Source organism: Balaenoptera ricei, chromosome 3 (assembly GCF_028023285.1).
Source record: "Balaenoptera ricei isolate mBalRic1 chromosome 3, mBalRic1.hap2, whole genome shotgun sequence".
NCBI lineage: Eukaryota > Metazoa > Chordata > Mammalia > Artiodactyla > Balaenopteridae > Balaenoptera > Balaenoptera ricei.
In genome coordinates, this window is record NC_082641.1 from 126434893 (window position 1) to 126458025 (window position 23133).

The 23133-nt window shown below is 44.5% G+C and overlaps 1 protein-coding gene and 1 long non-coding RNA gene across 7 annotated transcripts in view; one reads left to right on the top strand and one right to left on the bottom strand.

Moving 5' to 3' along the window:
- ABLIM3 (actin binding LIM protein family member 3) overlaps nucleotides 1-9445 on the top strand; it is a 185815-nt gene extending 176370 nt beyond the window's left edge. For 3 of the 4 annotated variants that reach the window (XR_009502422.1, XR_009502421.1, XR_009502423.1), the window contains 3 exons: nucleotides 1123-1183; nucleotides 1886-2512; nucleotides 7329-9445. Coding sequence is in view for 1 of the 4 variants with exons in the window: in XM_059917448.1 (XP_059773431.1) it covers nucleotides 1123-1183; nucleotides 1886-1893; nucleotides 2432-2512; nucleotides 7329-7442 (264 nt within the window). In the remaining 3 variants the exon portion in view is untranslated. The remainder of the gene's footprint in view (nucleotides 1-1122; nucleotides 1184-1885; nucleotides 2513-7328) is intronic. The other variant, XM_059917448.1, reaches the window with a different exon arrangement.
- The window catches only part of LOC132362623 (uncharacterized), a 128942-nt gene that overhangs the window by 14260 nt on the left and 91549 nt on the right, over nucleotides 1-23133 (bottom strand). The gene's annotated exons all lie outside the window — the stretch shown is intronic.

Here is a 23133-nt window from a genome sequence, read left to right on the forward strand (position 1 = left end):
AAGTGATGGGGGAAAGGCCAAGGACACTGAGATAGACATTTATTTACTGAGCACCTACTAAGTGACTTGAAGTCAGCAGTCATAAGTGCTCAGATGGAAGACAAAGCAAGGAGGCAAAGAGAGAGAAGGTCAGAGAGTGAATTTAAACAAAGGCCTGAGTGCAGGGAGGGACCTCACCTCTCCAAGACCAGCAAGAGCCACCCTAATAGAGGGAAGCACAGTGTCAGAGTCCCTGGGTGCGGAGGATACGTGGCTGGGATGGAGTGAACGTGGAGATGAAGCCAGACGGAGATGTCATTAGGGCCCTGTGTGCTGGTAAGGACTCAGAAGGGTTCCGGTAGGTGTGCTGCACCATCCAACTCAGATTTTTAATGGGATCCCTCTTGTGTAGAGAAGAGACTGCAGAGGGACAGAAATGGTAGACTTGTTAAGAGACAATTTTAGGGTTAAGCACACAAAAGGGATCAGAGGTCCATAGTAGAGCCACGGCTGGTGTTGGGGCCCCACCCGCTCCAAGCGGGAAAGAGACAGACCCTGTCCTCAGCACGCCCAAAGCCTAGACATTTGTTCATGAACAGACAGATGTTTATTGAAAGCCTTTTATATATGCCAGGCACTGCTCTGAGTGCTTAGAATACCTCAGCGACCGAACAAAACAAAGACCCCTGCCCTTGGAGCTTATATTCTTATAGGGAGAAATAGAAAGCAAGTAGTAAATAGTACACAAGTCACCTTATACACAATGTAGAAGGTAGTAAGTGCTATGGAAAAAAAGGGGGAAATTGAGCAGGATGAGGGTGGTTGGGAGTTGGGGAAGGGGCGATTTGCAATTTTAGATAGAGTTGTCAGGGCAGATCTCATAGAGAAAATGATATTTGAGTAATGAAAGAAAGCATGAGCTATAATTCACTAATAAATGAATATTTACTGAGTGCCTACTATGTGCCAGGCCTAGGCACTAGGCATATGGCAGTGAAGTAAATCACTCCACCTTGAGACCAAGGCTTCTGAGAGGGCCCCGTGTCCCACCAGCCCCAGTGCATTTTCTGGAGATGGGTGAGTACTTCAGGGAGGCAGAGGTGAGCCTGCCTCAGGCCAGCCCTGGTTCTGTCTCCCCTGCAGACACCCAGCGCAGACCTATTCCATTACGACAGCATGAACGCTGTCAACTGGGGCATGCGAGGTGAGTGCCGGCCTCTCGTGGGACTTCACAGGGACCTCATTATAATGCACTGCTCATAATAGCCCGTTTGACAAACGATTCTGGTCCCACGCTGGGCTCTGTGCAAACCCTGAGTTCCCTTTCACTTCCCATTCCCTCTCTTTTCCCCTGCTCTTCTCTCATCCTCTCAAGTCCCGGGCCTTGGGTGATCTCCAGGCCATCTGTCCCATCTGGATTCCCAGAGCCATCACAGAGTGCTTGCTATTCTCCCCGTACTGCTGAGCTAGAGTTGCCTGCCAGCCCCGGGTGGAGGGAAATACTCAGAGCCAAATGCACATTGTTCCCAGAAAAAATTCCATGAGCCTCATGCTCTCTTCCCGTGATGCTCTCCCACCAGCCTCTTCCAGCTCCTACAAGCAGGCTCAGGCAGGAAGGCAGGCCCACAGCAAACCCTGGAGGGTTCCCCCCAAAAGACGAAGGATCTCACCCATGTGCTTCATGGTCCCAGACTCTTCTTATTTCTATTCTAAATGTCTCAAAAGTCATTTTCCCCCTAAAAACCTATCTCTGGATCAGCCCAACCCCTTTCTCCATTGTGTTCAAACCAGCCTTGATTTGGGATGAATTCAATAAGGACAGGGTCTCTATGACAGAGGCCAGTGTAGTGATGCCAAGCAAAGACTGATGGTTTTTACTTTGTGTGTGTCTCTTTTCTCTCTACAGAGTACAAGGTAAAGCTACACAGACCCTGGGGGTCTCCAGGACCCTGCATGTTGCTACACTGGGGACCAGCAGGAAGATGACAGCACTGTCTATGCCGGGAAGGGAACATCGATAAATAACCCCAAGGGTCCTCTCAAGACTAGCATTTCCAGTCCCTCCTTGGCCCAGTTTCCCTGAATCCTGCCCTACATCTCTTGCCTCCTGAAACCAGACAGTTCCCCCGGGCCTCGGAGACTCTCTAGAGGCTTGCCAATCACAGATATGAGACATTTACACTCAGGAGCCCTTGTGCTCACATTAAGGCCAAATGCAACCAAGCGCATCCCTGGCAGTATTCAAGGACTCCAGGGCCTTGCCTTTTGGGAGAAGGTGCCTTGAGGCTGCCAGGAAACCCCAAAGAGGACATACTCAGCCCTTCCTCCAGACTTTAATCTCTGGCTCTTTATGGACAGAGGAGGGAGCCCCAGCCAGACACAAAATATGTCTGAAGGGACAAGCCCACCACCCTGACCCAACCTACAAATATCCCCCCTCCTCTCTTCTTAGATCTACCCTTATGAACTGCTCCTGGTGACCACAAGAGGCAGAAACCGACTGCCCAAGGATGTGGATCGGACGCGTTTAGAGGTATGTATAGGAAACTGAGCAGGAGCCATTGGGTTTGAAGTGATTCCAGAAATTGCCTGGTCTAACCCAGCTTGGGAGGAGCAGGCAGAATGAATGGCGTAAAGGTCACACAGCTGGTTAAAAAAGCAGAGACTCCAACCCGGTTCCTTAGCGCAAGGCTGTTCCTTGCTGTTCCATGCAGCCTCCTCAATTCAGTTAGCATCTCTGGTGCACCGCTACAGCACGTCTCCAGCTGGGGCTGATGCTTCTGCAGACATAGGAGAAGAGCTGGATTTGGTTCCTGCCCTCCAAGAGCCTGCAGTCTGTGCGATAAGAAGAAACACAGCACTGGTGTTGTGCAGGATTGTATAGAAGACCAGTGCCTGGGACGGGGAAGGGTGGGGGAGAGCTCTGTGCAGAGGGTAAACATATAAGCAAGTCTCAAGCAAGACTCCCTAGGTTCCAAGCCTGATGCTGCCATGCCTAACTGGACAGCTTGGCCACATGACAACCTCTCCAAACCGTAGTTTTCTCCTCTGTAAAATGGGGTGATTGTCATGCTTCCCTCAGGTTGCCAAATGACATACATGAGACAATACACATAGAGCCCTTCACACAGAATCTGGCAGTGTACTGAGTAGAAAATTCTTCCTAAGTGTGTCATTGCTGTTACTCAGAGAAGACCACTAAGGCTGGGTGGGGTGACACAGGCTTCCAGGAAGAGGAAGGGTTTGGATGGACTTTGGAGGTGGGCAGGTTTAGATGGATGGAGAGGCAGGAGAGCAACATGAGCAGTGGCAACAGCATAAATAAGGCGCAGACGTGGCCTGACCGTGGCACTGGGCTCTCAAGCCATCCGGTCCACTTGGCATGGAGTCCCGGTCCCTGGTTACATTAGTTCCAGGAGCACATGCTGCCCTTTTCACCCCAGTGCCTCTCCCTGCCTCTCCCTGGAACACCCTTTCCATCTTGCCAGCCTCCTCACTCATCAGGGCCCCATTCTAGTGATGCCTGTGCCCCAAAGCCTCCCCCAAGCCTTCTTCAGGATGTGGCGCTAACCTCTTCCTCCAGCCTCCCCAGCCCTGTGTCCAGAGCACAGATCCAATACCTCTCTTTCTCCTTTGTATCAGATCATCAAGCCATCCATTACCTCTGCCTGACACATTGTCTGTCATCTACCACAGGGCCTGACTAGGGGAGGTGTCAGGAGATGTCTGTGGAATTGAATGCAGGCTTGTAAGAGAGGAGGCTCAGCACTTCTTGGGACCACCCCTGACCTGACGGCTGATGAATTTGCCCAGAGTAGAGGGTTGGAGCCGTAGGAGGGGGATGTGAGTGGGCCAGGAAGCTCTGTGAGTCCTTTCAGCTCTAGCATGCTGGGGTAGCAGAGAAGGAAGCAGATGATTCTCCCCACATTTATAACAAGGGCTTCCTTTCACTGTCTAGCAGCGAGTGTCTGCCGGTGCTGAAGGGGACAGCTCCCACGGCAGCTCACTGGAGCCAGCACTTAGGGATGGAAATGTTCACGAACCTGGTTCGTAATGGAGGACCAACTGCTCTCCTACATCCTCCAGGACACCCAGAAGCTCAGACCAGGAAAACGCAACCTTCTCTAAGCATCAGAATCACTTAGGGAGCTTTTTTAAAATACCAATACAGGGCCCCATCTGAGTCCAATTAAATCACAATCTGGGGAAGGAGCTCAGGCACCAGTATTTTTCAGAGGCTCCCAGGGATGTCTAATATATAGCCTGAGCTGAGACCACTGGGCTAGAGACACTGCCCTAGCCGTCTGCAGCAGTTCAGGCAGGGCACGGAAGAAGGAAACCCCTGACTCTCTCCTCAAGGGGCTCAGAGTATAGGTACTTGTTCACTCAATAAATATTTATTGAAACCTATTATATACACCAGGTACTGTTCTAGGTGCCTACAACATATCAGTGAACAAAACAAGCACCCCTGCCCTCTTGGAGCTGGCGTTCTCATGTGAGGAGACAGACAGTAAATGACAGAAGTAATAAATAAAGGATATAGTATGTTGGGAGGCAACCGGGCTGAGGGAAAGGGTAAGAGGAGAACAGAGTGAGGGGGGATTGGGAGTTGGAGGGGTGAGTTGCAGTTTTCAATAGGGTGGTCAGAGTAGATCTCATTGAAAACATGACATCTGAGCAAAGACTTCAAGTAGGTGAGGGAGTTAGCCATGCTTATATAGGAAGGAAAAGCATTCTGGGCCAAGGGAACAGCCGCTGCCAAGGCCCTGACGCAGGAGTGAGTCTGGTGTGCTGGGGGACGGCAGGAGGTGAGTGTGGCTGGGGCCACGTGAGCCCAGAAGAGAGGATGAGGAGGAGATGAAATCAAAGGAAACGGAGACCAGGCCATGCTATGTGACAGACACATGAAGAGATCACTGCACTAATGAGAGTGCCAGTGACTGAGTGCCAGCCACTGTGCCAAGCACGTGACCCGCATCAGCTCAGTCACCCTCACAATATCCGTGAGGTAGGTACGGCGATGCTGCCACTCTCAGAAGAGGACATTGAGGCTCAGTGAGGTTATCATGTCCAAGGTCACACACTCATATCTGCCTGGCTGTAAAGCCCATGCACTTAACCTTTATGCTTTAAAATCTGCGGTGAATGTCAAATGGACAGGGCTGCCATTGTGTGCTCTGAGAACTCAGAGGAGAAAGGAGGCGCCACGTGGCCCTTAACAGGAGGAGAGAAGAAAAGCCTCAGACTCCTTCAGTGTGCCCTACAGTGTTTACTTGAGTAGTTTAGTCTGCCATTCCTTTATATTGAGTCTTATTTAAAAAAAAAAAAAAAAAAGATTTTTAAACACAGTGGAGAAAGCCAGCTAGAGAATCAACAGTAACCATCACTCTCTAACAACAACAACAACAAAAAGAACAAACGAGACAGTTCCCCTCAGTCTTTACTATGGAAGGAGCGGAGAATGCTCTCATATCCACATATTTTTCAGCACTCAAGTGAAAGTAAAACAGATTTGGGCGAGTCAATAGCATGAACAAAAGAAGAGGGGCACTGTCTAGACTGCTGGAGCCTAACAACCAAATGTGATGTGTGGATGCTGTTTGAATCCTTACTCAAACAAACCAACTATAAAAAAACACTTTGAGACAATTAGGGGAATTTTATTGTAGTCAGGTATTAGGTAATTCTGTGGAATTATTGTCATTTTTTCCTTGCCCATGCTGTTGTGGTTATGTAAGAAAATACCCAGTATGTTTTGAGATGCAAACTGCTGTATGTAGGAGTGAACAGACAGTGTCTAAGGTTTGCTTTAAGACACTTCAGCAAAGGAAACCGATGAAGCAAATGTGGTAAAACTCTTTGAATCTGGATGATGGGCATGGGTGTGCACTGTGCTATTTTCTCTCTTTTGTGTACTTTGGAAATTTTTCATAAAAGAAAGACATATTTATGAAATTCTTAATGGGATTGACCAAGAGGGGCAGTGAGAGTACACTGCATTTGGAATCAGAAGCCCTAGACTTTGGTCTCAGTTCTGCTATTTACCTAGTCTCCTCCCCTACCTCCCTCTTGGGCAAGTCATTTTAATTCTCTGACTTTTGCTTTTCTCATCTTTCAGTTGGGTAGAAATAATTCCTGGTTTTCAGAAGAAAATCAGGTCAGAAGAATTAAAGGAGAAAAATGAGGGTGAATGTACATTTATGAACTACTGAGCATAATATAAATGCAATACAAGGAATTGGTGGTAGTGTTAAATATTTAAGTACTAAAAAATCAACTCAGAGTCATCAGCAGCCAATGATATCTAACAAAAGTATCAAAGTTACTTTTACCTAAAGTTCTGGAAATGTGGCAAAAACATTAATTCACAGGGACAACAGGCCAGAGAATTGTCTAATTGTTATGTGGCTATATACATGATTCTCATTCAATCTCCTTCAATACTCAATTAGCTAATATAATTGCTACCAACAGCAAGTGAATGCAGGAAGTTTACAGGCAGGATATATGCCATCTATTTCTATCTTTAAACATAATTGTAAATTTTATTTTGAAAAATAAAATTTCAGACCTCCAGAAAAGTTGCAAGAATTGTAAGATGAGTATCCATCTACCCTTCACCTAAATGTACCAATTTTTCACATTTTGCCACATTTTAAGTGCCATATATTTCTAACTCGAAAAGCTTAGGATAATGTATCAACTTTCAAGGTTGATGGGAAGGGGCAGGAGAGAGGGCAGGCAGAAAAGGGTTTAAAAACCTGCCAAGGCATGCAGAACAATGTTTCATTATATGGCATACTTGTTTTCAAATAAGAAGGAGATGAAAGGACATTTCAGGGAGGGGGTGGTGGAGAAATCTGGACACTAATTTTTTTTCATTGACTGGCCTAAGGAACAACCTTCCAGATCATTTGTAAACTAATTAGTAAGAGGAAATACGCCCTAAAATCTTGGGCATGCCTCCTTTTTCTTCCAAAGCAAAGGGCGATAACATTAATCCATACACACTCCTGGACACAATGTATGGAGCAGGGATTGCAGAAAGGGGAGGTCAACTGGGATGCATTGAGAGGCACTTAGGTGAAGCAGAAGTCCCACCTGAGTCCTGGGCGGGGGAGGCCTCTCCAGCCAGACCAGCTACAGAGGTCCCTCCCAGGAAACATCCACTCACACACTGATCCATTCAACAGATATTCATCATACATCTTCCATGGGTCAGACAACTGTGCCAGGCACAGTGTACCCAGAGGAAACGTACAGGAACCACTCCTGCCTCCACCTGCCCCCAGCCTGCACCTCACGTCCTCAAGCTGTTCCCTCTGTCTCCTCCCACCTCCTTGCAGCGCCACCTGTCCCAGGAAGAGTTCTACCAAGTCTTCGGCATGACCATCTCCGAATTTGACCGGCTGGCCCTCTGGAAGAGGAATGAACTGAAGAAGCAAGCCCGGCTGTTCTAGGCAGAAGCTCTATAAATATATATGCATTTATATAAAGATATATGTAAAATCTCTATACTGAAGCTCGGTATAATCCTCTCTTGTGTAATGGGACACACTGCCTGCCATGAGACTTGCTTTTCTGTATCGTCAGGCAAGCCCACATCTTCAAGATATTTTTATGCTCCTTCCTTTCTCTTTTCTAAGTGCAATGGGATTTGGGAAGGGATTCGTGGGGACTCCCATCCTTTTACTGGGAAGCCTTTTTATACTGAAACATCTCTCCTGACTTGAGTCCCCTAAGGTCCAACTCTCTTTGCTAAAGGAGGTGCCTGAAGGAGTCTCTCTTCTCTCTGCTTCTCGGCTCTTTTCCCCAGTCTCCAGGGAGGATGCTGCAGTTTTCACACCTTATTGGCCCCAGAGGGGCCCTCTCATGGGAGGATCCACAGCATTCTCCCCAAGTCACTGAGCACCTTTGAGAGCCCTGAAGAATTTTCTCATCACCCCCACTAGGACCTCAATGCTGTCTGGGGGTGATGCAGCTAGAAATGTGGGTTTCATGTCTACTCGTTACAGAAGTAAACAAGTGGATAGGGCCTTGGCCTCTCCTCTCCTCTTCAATCCTCCTTCTCTCCTTGATCCTCACCTCTCTCTAGTCCAAATCTACGCCTCATGGTAGGAAAAGAAAAAGCACTTCCCTTCCCTGCACTATTACTTCCAATGGCCCCCTGCCTGGCCCCTATGTGGAGAACCAGAGGGAGGGAGCAGGAGCTGGAAGCAGGAGACAGAGCAGGGCACCCGTTAGCATTGGAGCTGCAGGACCTCTTGGGACCCTCCCTCATTGCTCCCAGAACCTCCTGACCCTTCCCCCTTTGGAGGAGAGGCCCATTATTGCAGCCTGTATTTTTCAGCCTTACTACAATCTATGTGCCTGACAACTCACCACAGGGCTAATGTTCCCACCACAGCTCCAACCGAACAACTAGACAGACAACCTCTAACACCCCTGCCAAAGGTAATATAGGCCATGTCCTATAGAAAGTTTCCTGGCCTATGTCTTCTGGTCCCTGGGCTGGCAGAGCAACCCAACCAGACCCCCACCAGTCCTCAGCTTGCATTGCAAAGTTGGCCATGGTTCATGGGGGAAACTTTTGAAGAATGACTACTTATGAGATTCCAAAATGGAGCATTGGCCAACACCACTCATGGTCATACTGATTTCCCCAGTGGCTGCCTTTCCTGCCTCCTTGGCTTCTGGAACAGGGGTGAAAGCTTAACCTTCTCCCCACCCCAAACCTGCAACCACGAGTTGGTGATGTCTGGTGGGGTCTGTTCCTTCCTGGAGATGGCTGGAGTCAGACCACTGAGGTCGTGGAGGAAGGATGAAGAAGTGGAGATGACAGTTACCACTCTCAAGTGGTTATGTGTGGTGGCAAATGTAGAACTGACTTCAACTCAACAAACCCTCACTGAGCACCTGCTGTATACTGAGCACCTGCTGTATACTGAGCACTAAATGGGGGAGGGAGATGGAAATACTGGGATGAGCAACATGGGGCCCGACCTCAGGGGCATGCCTACTAACAATGGGTACCGTAAGGCAGGTACCCAAACATGATGGATGTGAGGCAGAAAGTGATAGGAGACAGCATGAGAAAATGTGACATTACTAAGAAGGCATATGCAGCTGGTGCAGACCAAGGAAAGCTTTCTGGAAGAGACTGCATTTGAGCGAAGTTCAGGAAGGATCTTTGTAAACTGGGAGGAGACTGTAACTTGAAAGGGTGATAGGATGAGGGGCCGTAAGGGAGGTCTAATATGCTCTCACTTAAAATGTCAGCCCTCTCTGCGTCTTTTCTTTTTGGCCAATGTCTTTCAACTGTCCTGACCCCTTTGGAAATGTCCCCAGCCAGACACAATCATTGAAACTGCCTCATTATCACTGGTTGAGAACTTGGCGAGATTGAAGGGCTTTTGTTATTGTTGGATATTTTTTTCCCATAAATGCACATAATTTCAACCCAGACTCGTGTCCTTCTGTTGTTTCTAGTGTGAGTGGAGATGAGTGACGTGGGGAGAGACTGAACCATGCACATTTTTCAAAATAAAAGTGTCAGAGAGCAGCCCTCCCTTGGCCTCAGTTTCTCCTTCTGTAATAAAGTTTGACCAGGTAAGCATTACCCAAATTGTTTCCTGCAGAACACAGGGTCCTGCAGGATGGAAGAGGATGTTCCAGTAACAAATAAGGTTTTATGATCAGAGAATAATAATAAGACCCAGGTGAGCTGGCGACTTCCAAGAGGTAGTGAACCTGGAGGTGGGGAAGCATGCTGAGTGTCAGAGTACTCATGGTCAGTAAACCACCCAGCCTCTGCATTTGACCTCATCTGATTCAGTGTTGCAGTTATTTGACAAACACAAGAGGAGGGAGATCAAGAGTAGAAGGACATGGAACTCACCTCCCCCCACACACACATCAAAAATACATCTAAATGTGGAACAATTCTCACAGAAAGCCGACTGAAAACTAGCAGAAGATCTCTTATACAACCAAAGCTGCAAGTAAGATCCCCATGTAACCAGGTAGGACAAAAAGAAAAATAAGGCATCAGGAAGGGACCAGCACCCCTGGGAGGGAGTTATGAAAGAAGAGAGGTTCGCTCGCCCTGGGAACCCCTTTGCCAGCTGGGAGGTCCGCCGGGGCAGATAGGGAGCTGAAGGGGCCCGGTCTCTGCTCATGAGGAGTGTGTGTGCTGGCCTGCTAACAATCAGGGCAGAAAGAGACCAGCACTTGACGGCTGCCACGTCGTCACACTTCTCAACCCAAAATGCGATCAAGGCGGGCCTGCTAGTAGGCACAACAGCTAGGCACTGAAACTTGGCCTTCAGGAGAGGGACCCTGGGAGAGGACTCAATCTAGCTGTGCAGAGATAACCAGAAGGGCCTGGAGTGTGGTCTGGGCCACCACTGTTACCGCACGCCACAGGGGCACAGTCCACCATAGGAGCCCCAACATCAGCGTGCACAGGGCAGGGCATGGGTCTACCATAAGAGCCCCACTGTCAGCGTGCTCACGGAGGGACGCAGCTCCAGTGGTGGTGAACTTTGTGAGTCCACACATGACAGGAGTGGGGCTGACATCAGAGCCAATTATCAGGGCTCCCATAGCGGGGGCGGGTTCAAGAACGGGTCCAGCATCAATGGACCATGTTGGTGCGCACACCAGGTGGCACAGCCATCACAGAATCACACATCCCCTGTGACAGCCCCTTGGGAGGAGTATGCAGTGGTTCCTTTCCCAGCAGGAACACTCCAGTCCTGCCTACTTCACACCACAGCTTGGAGTCATATCTGGGGCAGACAAGCCCTGGGAGAGCCCTATCATAGAGGCACCCCAGGTGCCAAGTGGCAGCACAACCACCTTGATTCCTGCAGCCACAGTGCCACAGCCCCCAATGCCTGCCTGACACTAGGTCTCGGACAAACACTACGGAGAAAGGGACATAACCTTGGGCTGCTTCTGGGCAAAAGCGGGGATGCCTGCACAGGTGGTGCAGAGGTTCTCTGTGACCACACAGGCCTCACTTGCTTCAGCACTCACCTCCTTGGGGACAGAGCACACACTTAAGGGCAATGCAGCCTTACTAAACCCAACCCTCAGGGCTTCTACTTCAACAACTGGGGAGCAGACCCCGCCCCTGACAGGGCTGTGACAGCCACAGGGGAAAGAGGAGGTCCCACCCAACTTCCAGTGCAGACTCTGGTTACCACAACACCAATCACACCCCCATCAAGGGGATAATTTCCACTCTGAGGAAAGACATGGCCGTCATCCATACCAAAAATACTGGATTCACACAGTCTACACAGGGACACTCATACATTAAAAACAGCCCTTCAGTGGGACTTCCCTGGCAGTCCAGTGGTCAAGACTCTGTGCTTCCACTGCAGGGGGTGTGGGTTCAATCCCTGGTTGGGGGAACTAAGATCCCACATGCCACAGAGTGTGGCCAAAAAATCCCAAAACCAAAAACAAAAAACAGCCCTTCAAGACCACAGTAGATAAGTGTTTCTCCTAAATTCATACAAACAGAGAAATTTAAGTAAAATGAAAAAGAGAGGAGCTACTCCAACTGAAAGAGCAACAGAAATCCCCTGAAAGAACAAACAGTAAAACAGACCTCTCTAGTCTGCTAGACACCAAGTTCAAAAAGGAGGTAATAAAAATGCAAAAGGAATTAAGAAAGATTATCGACAGAAATGCAGATCACTGTAACAAGGAACTACAAACTATGAAGACGAACCAATCAAAACCAGACCACTGGGGCTTCCCTGGTGGCGCAGTGGTTGAGAATCTGCCTGCCAATGCAGGGGACATGGGTTCGAGCCCTGGTCTGGGGAGATCCCACATGCCGCTGAGCAACTAGGCCCGTGAGCCACAACTACTGAGCCTGCACGTCTGGAGCCTGTGCTCCGCAACAGGAGAGGCCGCGATAGTGAGAGGCCCGCGCACCGCAATGAAGAGTGGCCCCCGCTCGCTGCAACTAGAGAAAGCCCTTGCACAGAAACGAAGACCCAACACAGCCAAAAATAAATTAAATTAATTAATTAAAAAAAAAAAAAAACCTAGACAACTGAATTGCCAAGATAAAAATCAAGCTAAAATCAATGAATAAGACAAAGATACTACAAAAAAAGAAAATCACAGGCCAATATCACTGATGAACATAGATGCAAAAATCCTTAATACAATACTAGCAAACCGAATCCAACAACACGTTAAAAGGATCATACACCATGATCAACTGGGATATGTCCCAGGCATGCAAAGATTCTTCAATATATGCAAATCAATCAGTGTGATCACCACATTAACAAACTGAAGAATTTAAAACCATATGATCAGGACTTCCCTGGTGGTCCAGTGGTTAAGAATCTGCCTTCCAATGCAAGGGACATGGGTTTGATCCCTGGTTGGGGAACTAAGATCCCACGTGCTTCAGGGCAACTAAGCCTGCACACTCTAGAGCCCAAGCGCCACAACTAGAGAGCCGACGTGCTGCAACTACTGAGCCTACGCACTCTAGAGCCCACGTGCCACAACTAGAGAGAAGCCCACACACCGCAACGAAAGATTCCACATGCTACAATGAAGATCCTGTATGCCGCAACTAAGACCTGATGCGGCCCCAAAAAATAAATAAATAAATAAATAAATATTTTTTTAAAAAACCATATGGGGGACTTCCCTGCTAGTCCACTGGTAAAGAATCCACCTTATGATGCAGGGGACAAGGGTTCAATTCCTGGGTGGGGAACTAGGATCCCACATGCCGCAGGGCAACTAAGCCTGCGTGCCACAACTACTGAGCTTGTGCGCCTCAACTAGAGAGCCTGCGCGCCTCAACTAGAGAGCCTGCGTGCCACAAACTGCAGAGCCACGTGCTCTGGAACCCATGCGCCACAACTAGAGAATAGAAAAATCACACGCCACAACTAGAGAGAAGCCCAAGCGCCTCAGTGAAGAGCCCATGCGTGGCAACGAAAGATCTCGCATGCTGCAATGAAGATCCCACGTGCCGCAACTAAGACCTGACACAGCCAAAAATGAATAAAATAAATAAATAAATATTTTTAAAAATATATGATCATCTCAAAAGATGCAGAAAAAGCTTTTGACAAAATTCAACACCCATTTATGATTAAAAACTCTCCAGAAAGTGGTCACAGAGGGAACCTACCTCACCATAATAAAGGCCATATATGATAAACCCACAGCTAACATCATCCTCAACAGTGAAAAACCAAAAGCATTTCCTCTAAGATCAGGAACAAGACAAGGATGTCCACTCTTGCCACTTTTATTCAACATGGTTTTGGAAGTCCTAGTCACAGCAATCAGAGAAGAAAAAGAAATAAAATGAATCCAAATTGGAAAAGAAGTAAAACTATCACTGTTTCCAGATGACATGATACTATACATAGAAAACCCTAAAGATGCTACCAGAAAACTACTAGAGTAGCTCATCAATGAATTCAGTCAAGTTGCAGGATACAAAATTAATACACAGAAATCTCTTGTACTCCTATATACACTAACAACAAAAGATTGGAAAGTATTTGTGGCATGGAGGCTCAGTAGTGTGGCTCACAGGCTCTAGCGCACAGGCTCGGTAGTTGCGGCGCATGGGCTTAGTTGCTCCACAGCATGTGGGATCTTCCCAGACCAGGGATCAAACCCCTGTCCCCTGCATTGGCAGGCGGATTCTTAACCACTGCGCCACAAGGGAAGTCTGAGGTAGAACTTTTAGAATGTGTTTGAACTTATATGACTATTAGTCTAAAGCAAGTAGATACAGGTATGGGTTAACATACTTGAAAACCAGAGTAACCACAAGTCCAAAACATACAGTAGATTCACAAAAACCAAAACAAAAGGAACTCAAGCATAATACAAAAGAAAACCATCAAACCACAAAAGGAAAAACAAAAAAGGAGAAAGGAACAAAGAATTACCAAATCAACTGGAAAACAAGGTTTAAAATGGCAGTGAACACAAACTTATCAATAATTACTTTAAATTCTCATATCAGACAAAATAGACTTTAAAATAAAGACTATTACAAGAGACGAAGAAGGACACTACATAATGATCAAGGGATCAATCCAAGAAGAAGATATAACAATTGTAAATATTTATGCACCCAACACAGGAGCACCTCAACACATAAGGCAAATGCTAACAGCCATAAAAGGGGTAATCGACAGTAACACAATCATAGTAGGGGACTTCACACCCCACTTTCACCAATGGACAGATCATCCAAAATGAAAATAAACAAGGAAACACAAGCTTTAAATGATACATTAAAGAAGATGGACTTAATTGATATTTATAGGACATTCCATCCAAAAACAACAGAATACACTTTCTTCTCAAGTGCTCATGGAACATTCTCCAGGATAGATCATATCTTGGGTCACAAAGCAAGCCTTGGTAAATTTAAGAATATTCAAATCGTATCAAGTATCTTTTCTGACCACAACGCTATCAGACTAGGTATCAATTACAGGAAAAAATCTGTAAAAAATACAAACACATGGAGGCTAAACAATACACTACGTAATAACCAAGAGATCACTGAAGAAATCAAAGAGGAAATCAAAAAATACCTAGAGACAAATGACAATGAAAACACAACGACCCAAAATCTATGGGATGCAGCAAAAGAAGTTCTAAGACGGAAGTTTATACCACTACAATCCTACCTCAAGAAACAAGAAATATCTCAAATAAACAACCTAATCTTACACCTAAAGCAATTAGAGAAAGAAGACAAAAAAACCCCAAGGTTAGCAGAAGGAAAGAAATCATAAAGATCAGATCAGAAATAAATGAAAAAGAAATGAAGGAAACAATAGCAAAGATCAATAAAACTAAAAGCTGGTTCTTTGAGAAGATAAACAAAATTGATAAACCATTAGCCAGACTCATCAAGAAAAAAAGGGAGAAGACTCAAATCAACAGAATTAGAAATGAAAAAGGAGAAGTAACAACTGACACTGCAGAAATACAAAGGATCATGAGAGATTACTACAAGCAACTATATGCCAATAAAATGGACAATCTGGAAGAAATGGACACATTCTTAGAAAAGCACAACCTTCCGAGACTGAAACAGGAAGAAATAGAAAATATAAACAGACCAATCACAAGCACTGAAATTGAGACTGATTAAAAACCTTCCAACAAACAAATGCCCAGGACCAGATGGCTTCACAGGCGAATTCTATCAAACATTTAGAGAAGAGCCAACACCTATCCTTCTCAAACTCTTCCAAAATATAGCAGAAGGAGGAATACTCCCAAACTCATTCTACAAGGCTACCACCACCCTGATACCAAAACTAGACAAAGATGTCACAAAGAAAGAAAACTACAGGCCAATATCACTGATGAACATAGAGGCAAAAATCCTCAACAAAATACTAGCGAACAGAATCCAACAGCACATTAAAAGGATCATACACCATGATCAAGTGGGCCTTATCCCAGGAATGCAAGGATTCTTCAATATACGCAAATCAACCAATGTGATACACCATATTAACAAATTGAAGGATAAAAACCATATGATCATCTCAATAGTTGCAGAAAAAGCTTTCAACAAAATTCAACACCCATTTATGATAAAAACCCTCCAGAAAGTAGGCATAGAGCGAACTTACCTCAACATAATAAAGGCCATATATGACAAACCCACAGCCAACACCATTCTCAATGGTGAAAAACTGAAACTGTTTCCACTAAGATCAGGAACAAGACAAGGTTGCTCACTCTCACCACTAATATTCAACATAGTTTGGAAGTTTTAGCCACAGCAATCAGAGAACAAAAAGAAATAAGAGGAATCCAAGTCAGAAAAGAAGAAGTAAAGCTGTCACTGTTTGCAGATGACATGATACTATACATAGAGAATCCTAAAGACACTACCAGAAAACGACTAGAGCTAATCAATGAATTTGGTAAAGTAGCAGGATACAAAATTAATGCACAGAAATCTCTTGCATTCCTATACACTAATGATGAAAAATCTGAAAGAGAAATTAAGGAAACACTCCCATTTACCATTACAACACAAAGAATAAAATACCTAGGAATAAACCTACCTAAGGAGACAAAAGACCTGTATGCAGAAAACTATAAGACACTGATGAAATAAATTAAAGATGATACAAACAGATGGAGAGATATACCATGTTCTTGGATTGGAAAAATCAACATTGTGAAATGGACTATACTACCCAAAGTAATCTACAGATTCAATGCAATCCCTATCAAACCACCACTGGCATTTTTCACAGAACTAGAACAAAAAATTTCACAATTTGTATGGAAACACAAAAGACCCCGAATAGCCAAAGCAATCTTGAGAAAGAAAAACGCAGCTGGAGGAATCAGGCTCCCAGACTTCAGGCTATACTACAAAGCTACAGTAATCAAGACAGTATGGTACCGGCACAAAAACAGAAACATAGATCAAGGGAACAGGATAGAAAGCCCAGAGATAAACCCAAGCACATATGGTCACCTTATTTTTGATAAAGGAGGCAAGAATATACAATGGAGAAAAAACAGCCCCTTCAATAAGTGGTGCTGGGAAAACTGGACAGCTACATGTAAAAGAATGAAAGTAGAACACTCCCTAACACCATACACAAAAATAAACTCAAAATGGATTAAAGACCTAAATGTAAGGCCAGACACTCTAAAACTCTTAGAGGAAAACATAGGCAGAACACTCTATGACATAAATCACAGCAAGATCCTTTTTGATCCACCTCCTAGAGAAATGGAAATAAAAGCAAAAATAAACAAATGGGACCTAATGAAACTTCAAAGCTTTTGCCCAGCAAAGGAAACCATAAAGAAGACAAAAAGACAACCCTCAGAATGGGAGAAAATATTTGCAAATGAAGCAACTGACACAGGATTGATCTCCAAAATTTACAAGCAGCTCATGCAGCTCAATATCAAAAAAACAAACAACCCAATCCAAAAATGGGCAGAAGACCTAAATAGACATTTCTCCAAAGAAGACATACAGATTGCCAACAAACACATGAAAGAATGCTCAACATCACTAGTCATTAGAGAAATGCCAATCACAATTACAGTGAGGTATCACCTCACACCAGTCAGAATGGCCATCATCAAAAAATCTACAAACAATATATGCTGGAGAGGATGTGGAGAAAAGGGAACCCTCTTGTACTGTTGGTGGGAATGTAAATTGATACAGCCACTATGGAGAACAGTATGGAGGTTCCTTAAAAAACTAAAAATAGAATTACCATACGACCCAGCAATCCCACTACTGGGCATATACCCTGAGAAAACCATAATTCAAAAAGAGTCATGTACCACAATGTTCAATGCAGCTCTATTTACAATAGCCAGGACATGGAAGCAACCTAAGTGTCCATCAACAGATGAATGGATAAAGAAGATGTGGCACATATATACAATGGAATATTACTCAGCCATCAAAAGAAACGAAACTGAGTTATTTGTAGTGAGGTGGATGGACCTAGAGTCTGTCATACAGAGTGAAGTAAGTCAGAAAGAGAAAAACAAATACCATACGCTAACACATACATATGGAATCAAAAAAAAATGGTTATGAAGAACCTAGGGGCAGGACAGGAATAAAGATGCAGACGTAGAGAATGGACTTGAGGACACAGGGAGGGGGAAAGGTAAGCTGGGACGAAGTGAGAGAGTGGCATGGATATATATACACTACCAAATGTAAAATAGATAGCTAGTGGGAAGCAGCCACATAGCACAGGGAGATCAGCTCAGTGCTTTGTGACCACCTAGAGGGGTGGGATAGGGAGGGTGGGAGGGAGACGCAAGAGGGAGGAGATATGGGGATATATGTATAGGTATAGCTGATTCACTTTGTTATAAAGCAGAAACTAATACACCATTGTAAAGCAATTATACTCCAATAAAGATGTTAAAAAATAAATAAAACAATTACTTTAAATGTCAATGGACTAAATGCTCCAATCAAAAAACATACAGTGGCAGATTGGATAAAAAAAACAATAACCTACAATATGCTGCCCACAAGAGACTCACTTTAGGGCAGAAGACGTACACAGATTGAAAGTGAGGGGATAGAAAAGATATTTCACAAACAAAATGAGAAGAAAGCTGGGGTAGTAATACTCATATCAGACAAAATAAACTTGAAAACAAAGTCCATAATGAAAGACAAAGAAGGACATTATATAATGATAAAGGGATCAATACAGGAGGAGGACATTACACTCATTAAAATATATGCACCTAATATAGGAGCACCTAAATATACAAAACAAATACTAAGAGATATAAAGGGAGAAGCTGACAGGAATACAATAATAGTAGGAGACTTTAACAAGATCAATGGACAGATCTTCCAGGCAGAAAATCAATATGGCAACAGAGATACTAAATGACACAACACCAGCTGGATTTAATTGATATCTGTAGGACACTACATCCAAAAAAAAAAAACCAGAATGCACATTCTTCTGAAGCATGCATGGAACAGTCTCTAGGATAGACCACATACTAAGACACAAAACAAGCCACAACAATTTAATAGGATAGAAATTATTTCAAGCATCTTTTCTGACCACAGTATGAAACTAGAAATCAACCACAGAAAGGAAAATGGAAAAAAACTATCACATGGAGACTAAACAATATGCTACTAAAAAAACCAATGAGTCAATGATGAAATCAAAGAGGAAACCAGAAAATACCTCACGAGAAATGATAATGAAAAAACAACCATACACAATCTATGGAATGTAGCAAAAGCAGTTCTAAGAGCGAAGTTCATAGCAATACAGGTCTTCCCTAAGAAACAAGAAAAACCTTAAATAAACAACCTAACCTACCACCTAAAAGAATTAGAAAAAGAAGAACAAACAAAATCCAAATTCAGCAGAAGAAAGGAAATAAAAAATATCAGAGAGGAAATAAATAAAATAGAGATCAAAAAAATAGAAAAGATCAATAAACCAAGAGCTGGGGGTTTTTTTGTTTTTTTGTTTTTTTAAAATTTATTTATTTATTAATTTATTGGCTGCGTTGGGTCTTTGTTGTTGCGCACGGGCTCTCTCTAGTTGCGGCAAGCAGGGGCTTGCAGAGCACGGACTCTAGGCGCACAGGCTTCAGCAGTTGCAGCACACGGGCTCAGTAGTTGTGGCTCACGGGCTCCAGAGCACAGGCTCAGCAGTTGTGGCACAAGGGCCCAGCTGCTCCGCAGCATGTAGGATCCCCCCAGGCCAGGGCTCAAACCCGCATCCCCTGCATTAGCAGGCGGATTCCCAACCACTGCGCCACCAGGTAAGTCCCAAGAGCTGGTTTTTTGAAAGGATAAACAAAATTGACAAATCTCTAGCCAGGCTCACCAAGAAGAAGATAAAGAGGACCCAAATAAGCAAAATAAGAAATGAAAGAGGAGAAATAACAACCCATACTGCAGGAAAAAATTGTAAGAAAATGCTATGACAGTTATATGCCAACAAATTGGACAACCTAGAAGAAATGGACAAGTTTCCAGAAACATACAGCCTTCCAAAACTGAGTGAAGAAGAAACAGATAATTTGAAGAGACCGATCACTAAAAGTGGAATAGAACCTATAATTTAAAAATTCCCTACAAACAAAAGTCCAGGGCTGGATGGCTTCACTGGGGAATTCTACAATCATCTACAAACATCAAAGAAGTTATACCTAGCCTTCTCAAAATATTTCAGAAGACTGAAGAGGAGGGAACACTCCCCAAGTAATTCTATGAAGCCACCATCACCCTGATACCAAAACCAAGGACATTATACAAAAATTACAGACCAATATTTTTGATGAATATAGATGTGGAAATCCTCAACAAAGCATTAGCAAACCTAATCCAACAATATATGAAAAGGATCATACACCATGATCAAGTTGAATTCATTCAGGGTCACAAGGATGGTTCAACATATGCAAATCAATCAATGTGATACACCACATTAACAAAAGAAAAGACAAAAACCACATGATCATCTCAAAAGATGCAGAAAAAGCATTTGACAAAATTCAGCATCCATTCATGATAAAAAAATAAATAAATAAATAACCAGAGTGGGTACAGAGGGAACTTATCTCAACATAATAAAAGCTATTTATGACAAACCCACAGCCAACATAATACTCAATGGTGAAAAGCTGAAAGCCTTCCTGCTAAATTCTGGATCAAGACAGGATGCCCACTCTCACCACTTCTATTCAACATAGTATTGGAATTCCTAGCGACAGCAATCAGACAAGTAAAAGAAATAAAAGGTATACAGATTGGAAGGGAAAAGGTAGAACTGTCATTATATGCAGATGATATGATACTCTATATAGAAAACCCTCCACACAAAAAGTATTAGAATAAATGAATTCAGCGAAGTAGCAGGATACAAGATTAACATACAGAAATCTGTTGCATTTCTTTTCACTAACAATAAAATAGAAAAAGAGAGTAAAAAAACAATCCTGTTTAAAATCGCTTCAAAAAAAAAAAAAAAAAAACCTAGGAAAAAACCTAGCCAAAGAGATGAAAGACCTAGACCCTAAGAACTATAAAACTTTGTTAGGAGATCGGATCAAGATCTAAGGAGTAGGACATGGAGCTCCCCTCCTCCCATAAATACGTCAAAAATAAATGTGGAACAATTCTCACAGAACATCTACTGAATGCTGTCAGAAGACCTCAGACTTCCAAAAGGGAAAAAAAATCTCCATGTAACTGCATAGGACAAAAAAAAAAAAAAAGAGAGAGAGAGAGAAAGGAATACGGATGGGACCTGTGCCACTGGGAGGGAGCTGTGAAAGAGTAAAGGTCTTGGCACGCTGGGAAGCCCCCTCGCTGGTGGGGAGATCAGCAGGGACAGGGTGGAGCTTCGGAGCCTCGGAGGAGAGTGCAGCAACCAGTATACACAGGGCAAAGCAGAGAGAGACATGCACAGACAGTCAGTGCCACTGCCCTGCACTCCCCAGCTTGAGATGCTGGTCTGCTGGTGCGGGAGGGGTTTGGGTGCTGAGGCTTGGGCTTCGGACATCAGACCTGGGGAGAAGACTGGGACTGGCTGCAAGGAGGAGCCCCCTGAAAGGGCTGGGATGTTGTACACCATAACAGAGGGTGTACAGGAAAAAGCCTGGGCCCACCAGAAAGGCAAGGCACCATTGTTGGGGGGCAGGCAAGGAGAGGGGCAGGACCACCATAGGAGCTTTCTTCTCTGCACACACACTTTCAGGCAACAGGGCACCACCTACACGAGCTCTGGGGGCAGGCAGGGGGCACCACTGCCATCTCAGGCTCCAAAGGTGGGCATGGGCCACTGCTGCCGCCAAGAGTCCTATGAGCAGGCGCCAATCGCTGCACCCAACTTCCTGGGAGTGCTTTTTGGCCACTGCCGATGAGAGTCCCACAACCAGGTGCCAATCACTGCCCCCGCCTTCCTGGGAGCACATATAGACCACGTACCTACACACCCCCTATCAAGGGGATAACGGCCAGCACACACTGAGGAAAGAGATGGCAAGCATCCAAATGAAAGCAGCCCTCATGCCAAAAAATTATTAAACCCACACAAACTACACAGGGACGCTCCCACATATAAATAGCCCTCTAAGACTATAATAGATAACTGTTTCTCCTAAACTCACAGAGTAAGAGAAATATAAGTAAAATGAAGAAGCAGAGAAACCACTCCCAGTTAAAAGACCAAGAGATTTCCCCTGAAGGAAGAAACAATGAAACAGACCTCGTCAATCTAATAGACACCGAATTCAAAAAGGAGGTAATGGCATTTCCCTGGTGGCGCAATGGTTAAGAATCCGCCTGCCAATGCAGGGGACATGGGTTCGAGCCCTGTTCTGGGAAGATCCCACATGCCATGCAGCAACTAAGCCCGTGTGCCACAACTACTGAGCCCACACGCCTAGAACCCATGCTCCGCAACAAGAGAAGCCACTGCAATGAGAAGCCCGCGCACCACAACGAAGAGTAGCCCCCACTCGCCACAACCAGAGAAAGCCCAGGTGCAGCAACAAAGACCCAGTGCAGCCAAAACTAAATTAATCAATTAATTAATTTTAAAAAATTTGTTTAAAAAAAAAGGAGGTAATGAAAATACTGCAGGAATTAAGACAGGCAATTGACAGAAATGCAGATTACTGTAAAAAGGAACTAGAAACTATGAGGAGCAGCCAAGAAAAATTAGAAAATTCATTTGCCAAGACGAAAGCTGAGCTAAAGGTAATGTACAGCAGAATGAATAATGGAGAAGAAAGAAAAAGTGATCTGGAAGAGAGAATAATAGAAATTACCCAACCAGAACAGCAGACAGAAAGCCAAATGAAACAAGAAAGAAAGCAATATAAGAGACCTATGGGTCTAGCATAGTAGTGTAGACCACACTACCGTAGCGTAGACATATGGGTCTGCACTACCAAAGTGTGCCAATCCACACATAATAGGGATTCCAGAAGAAGATGAAAGAGAAAAGGGGATTGAAAATGTATGTGAAGAAATTATGGCTGAAAACTTCCCAAACCTAAAGAAGGAAATAGATATCCAGATACAAGAAGCACAGAGGGTCCCAAACAAGATGAACCCAAGCAGACCTACACCAAGAAATATTATAATAAAAATGGCAAAAGTTAAAGAGAGGATTCTAAAGGCAGCAAGAAAAAAACAAAGAGTTAATTACAAGGGAACCCCAATAAGGCTGATTGCTCTACAGAAACAATGCAGGCCAGAAGGGAGTGGCAAAATATTATTCAAATATTCAAAATATTCAAAATATATTCAAAATATTATTCAATATTCCCTTGAAAGGGAAAATTCTGCAACCTAGAATATTCTACCCAGCAAGATTATCATTTAAAATAGGAGGAGGGACTTCCCTGGTGGCGCAGTGGTTAAGAATACGCCTGCAAATGCAGGGGACACGCGTTTGAGACCTGGTCCGGGAAGATCCCACATGCTGTGGAGCAACTAAGCCCATGTGCCACAACTACTGAGCCCGCGTGCCACAGCTATTGAAGCCTGCGTGCCTAGAGCCCATGCTCTGCAGCAAGAGAAGCCCACGCACCGCAACGAAGAGTAGCCCCCAC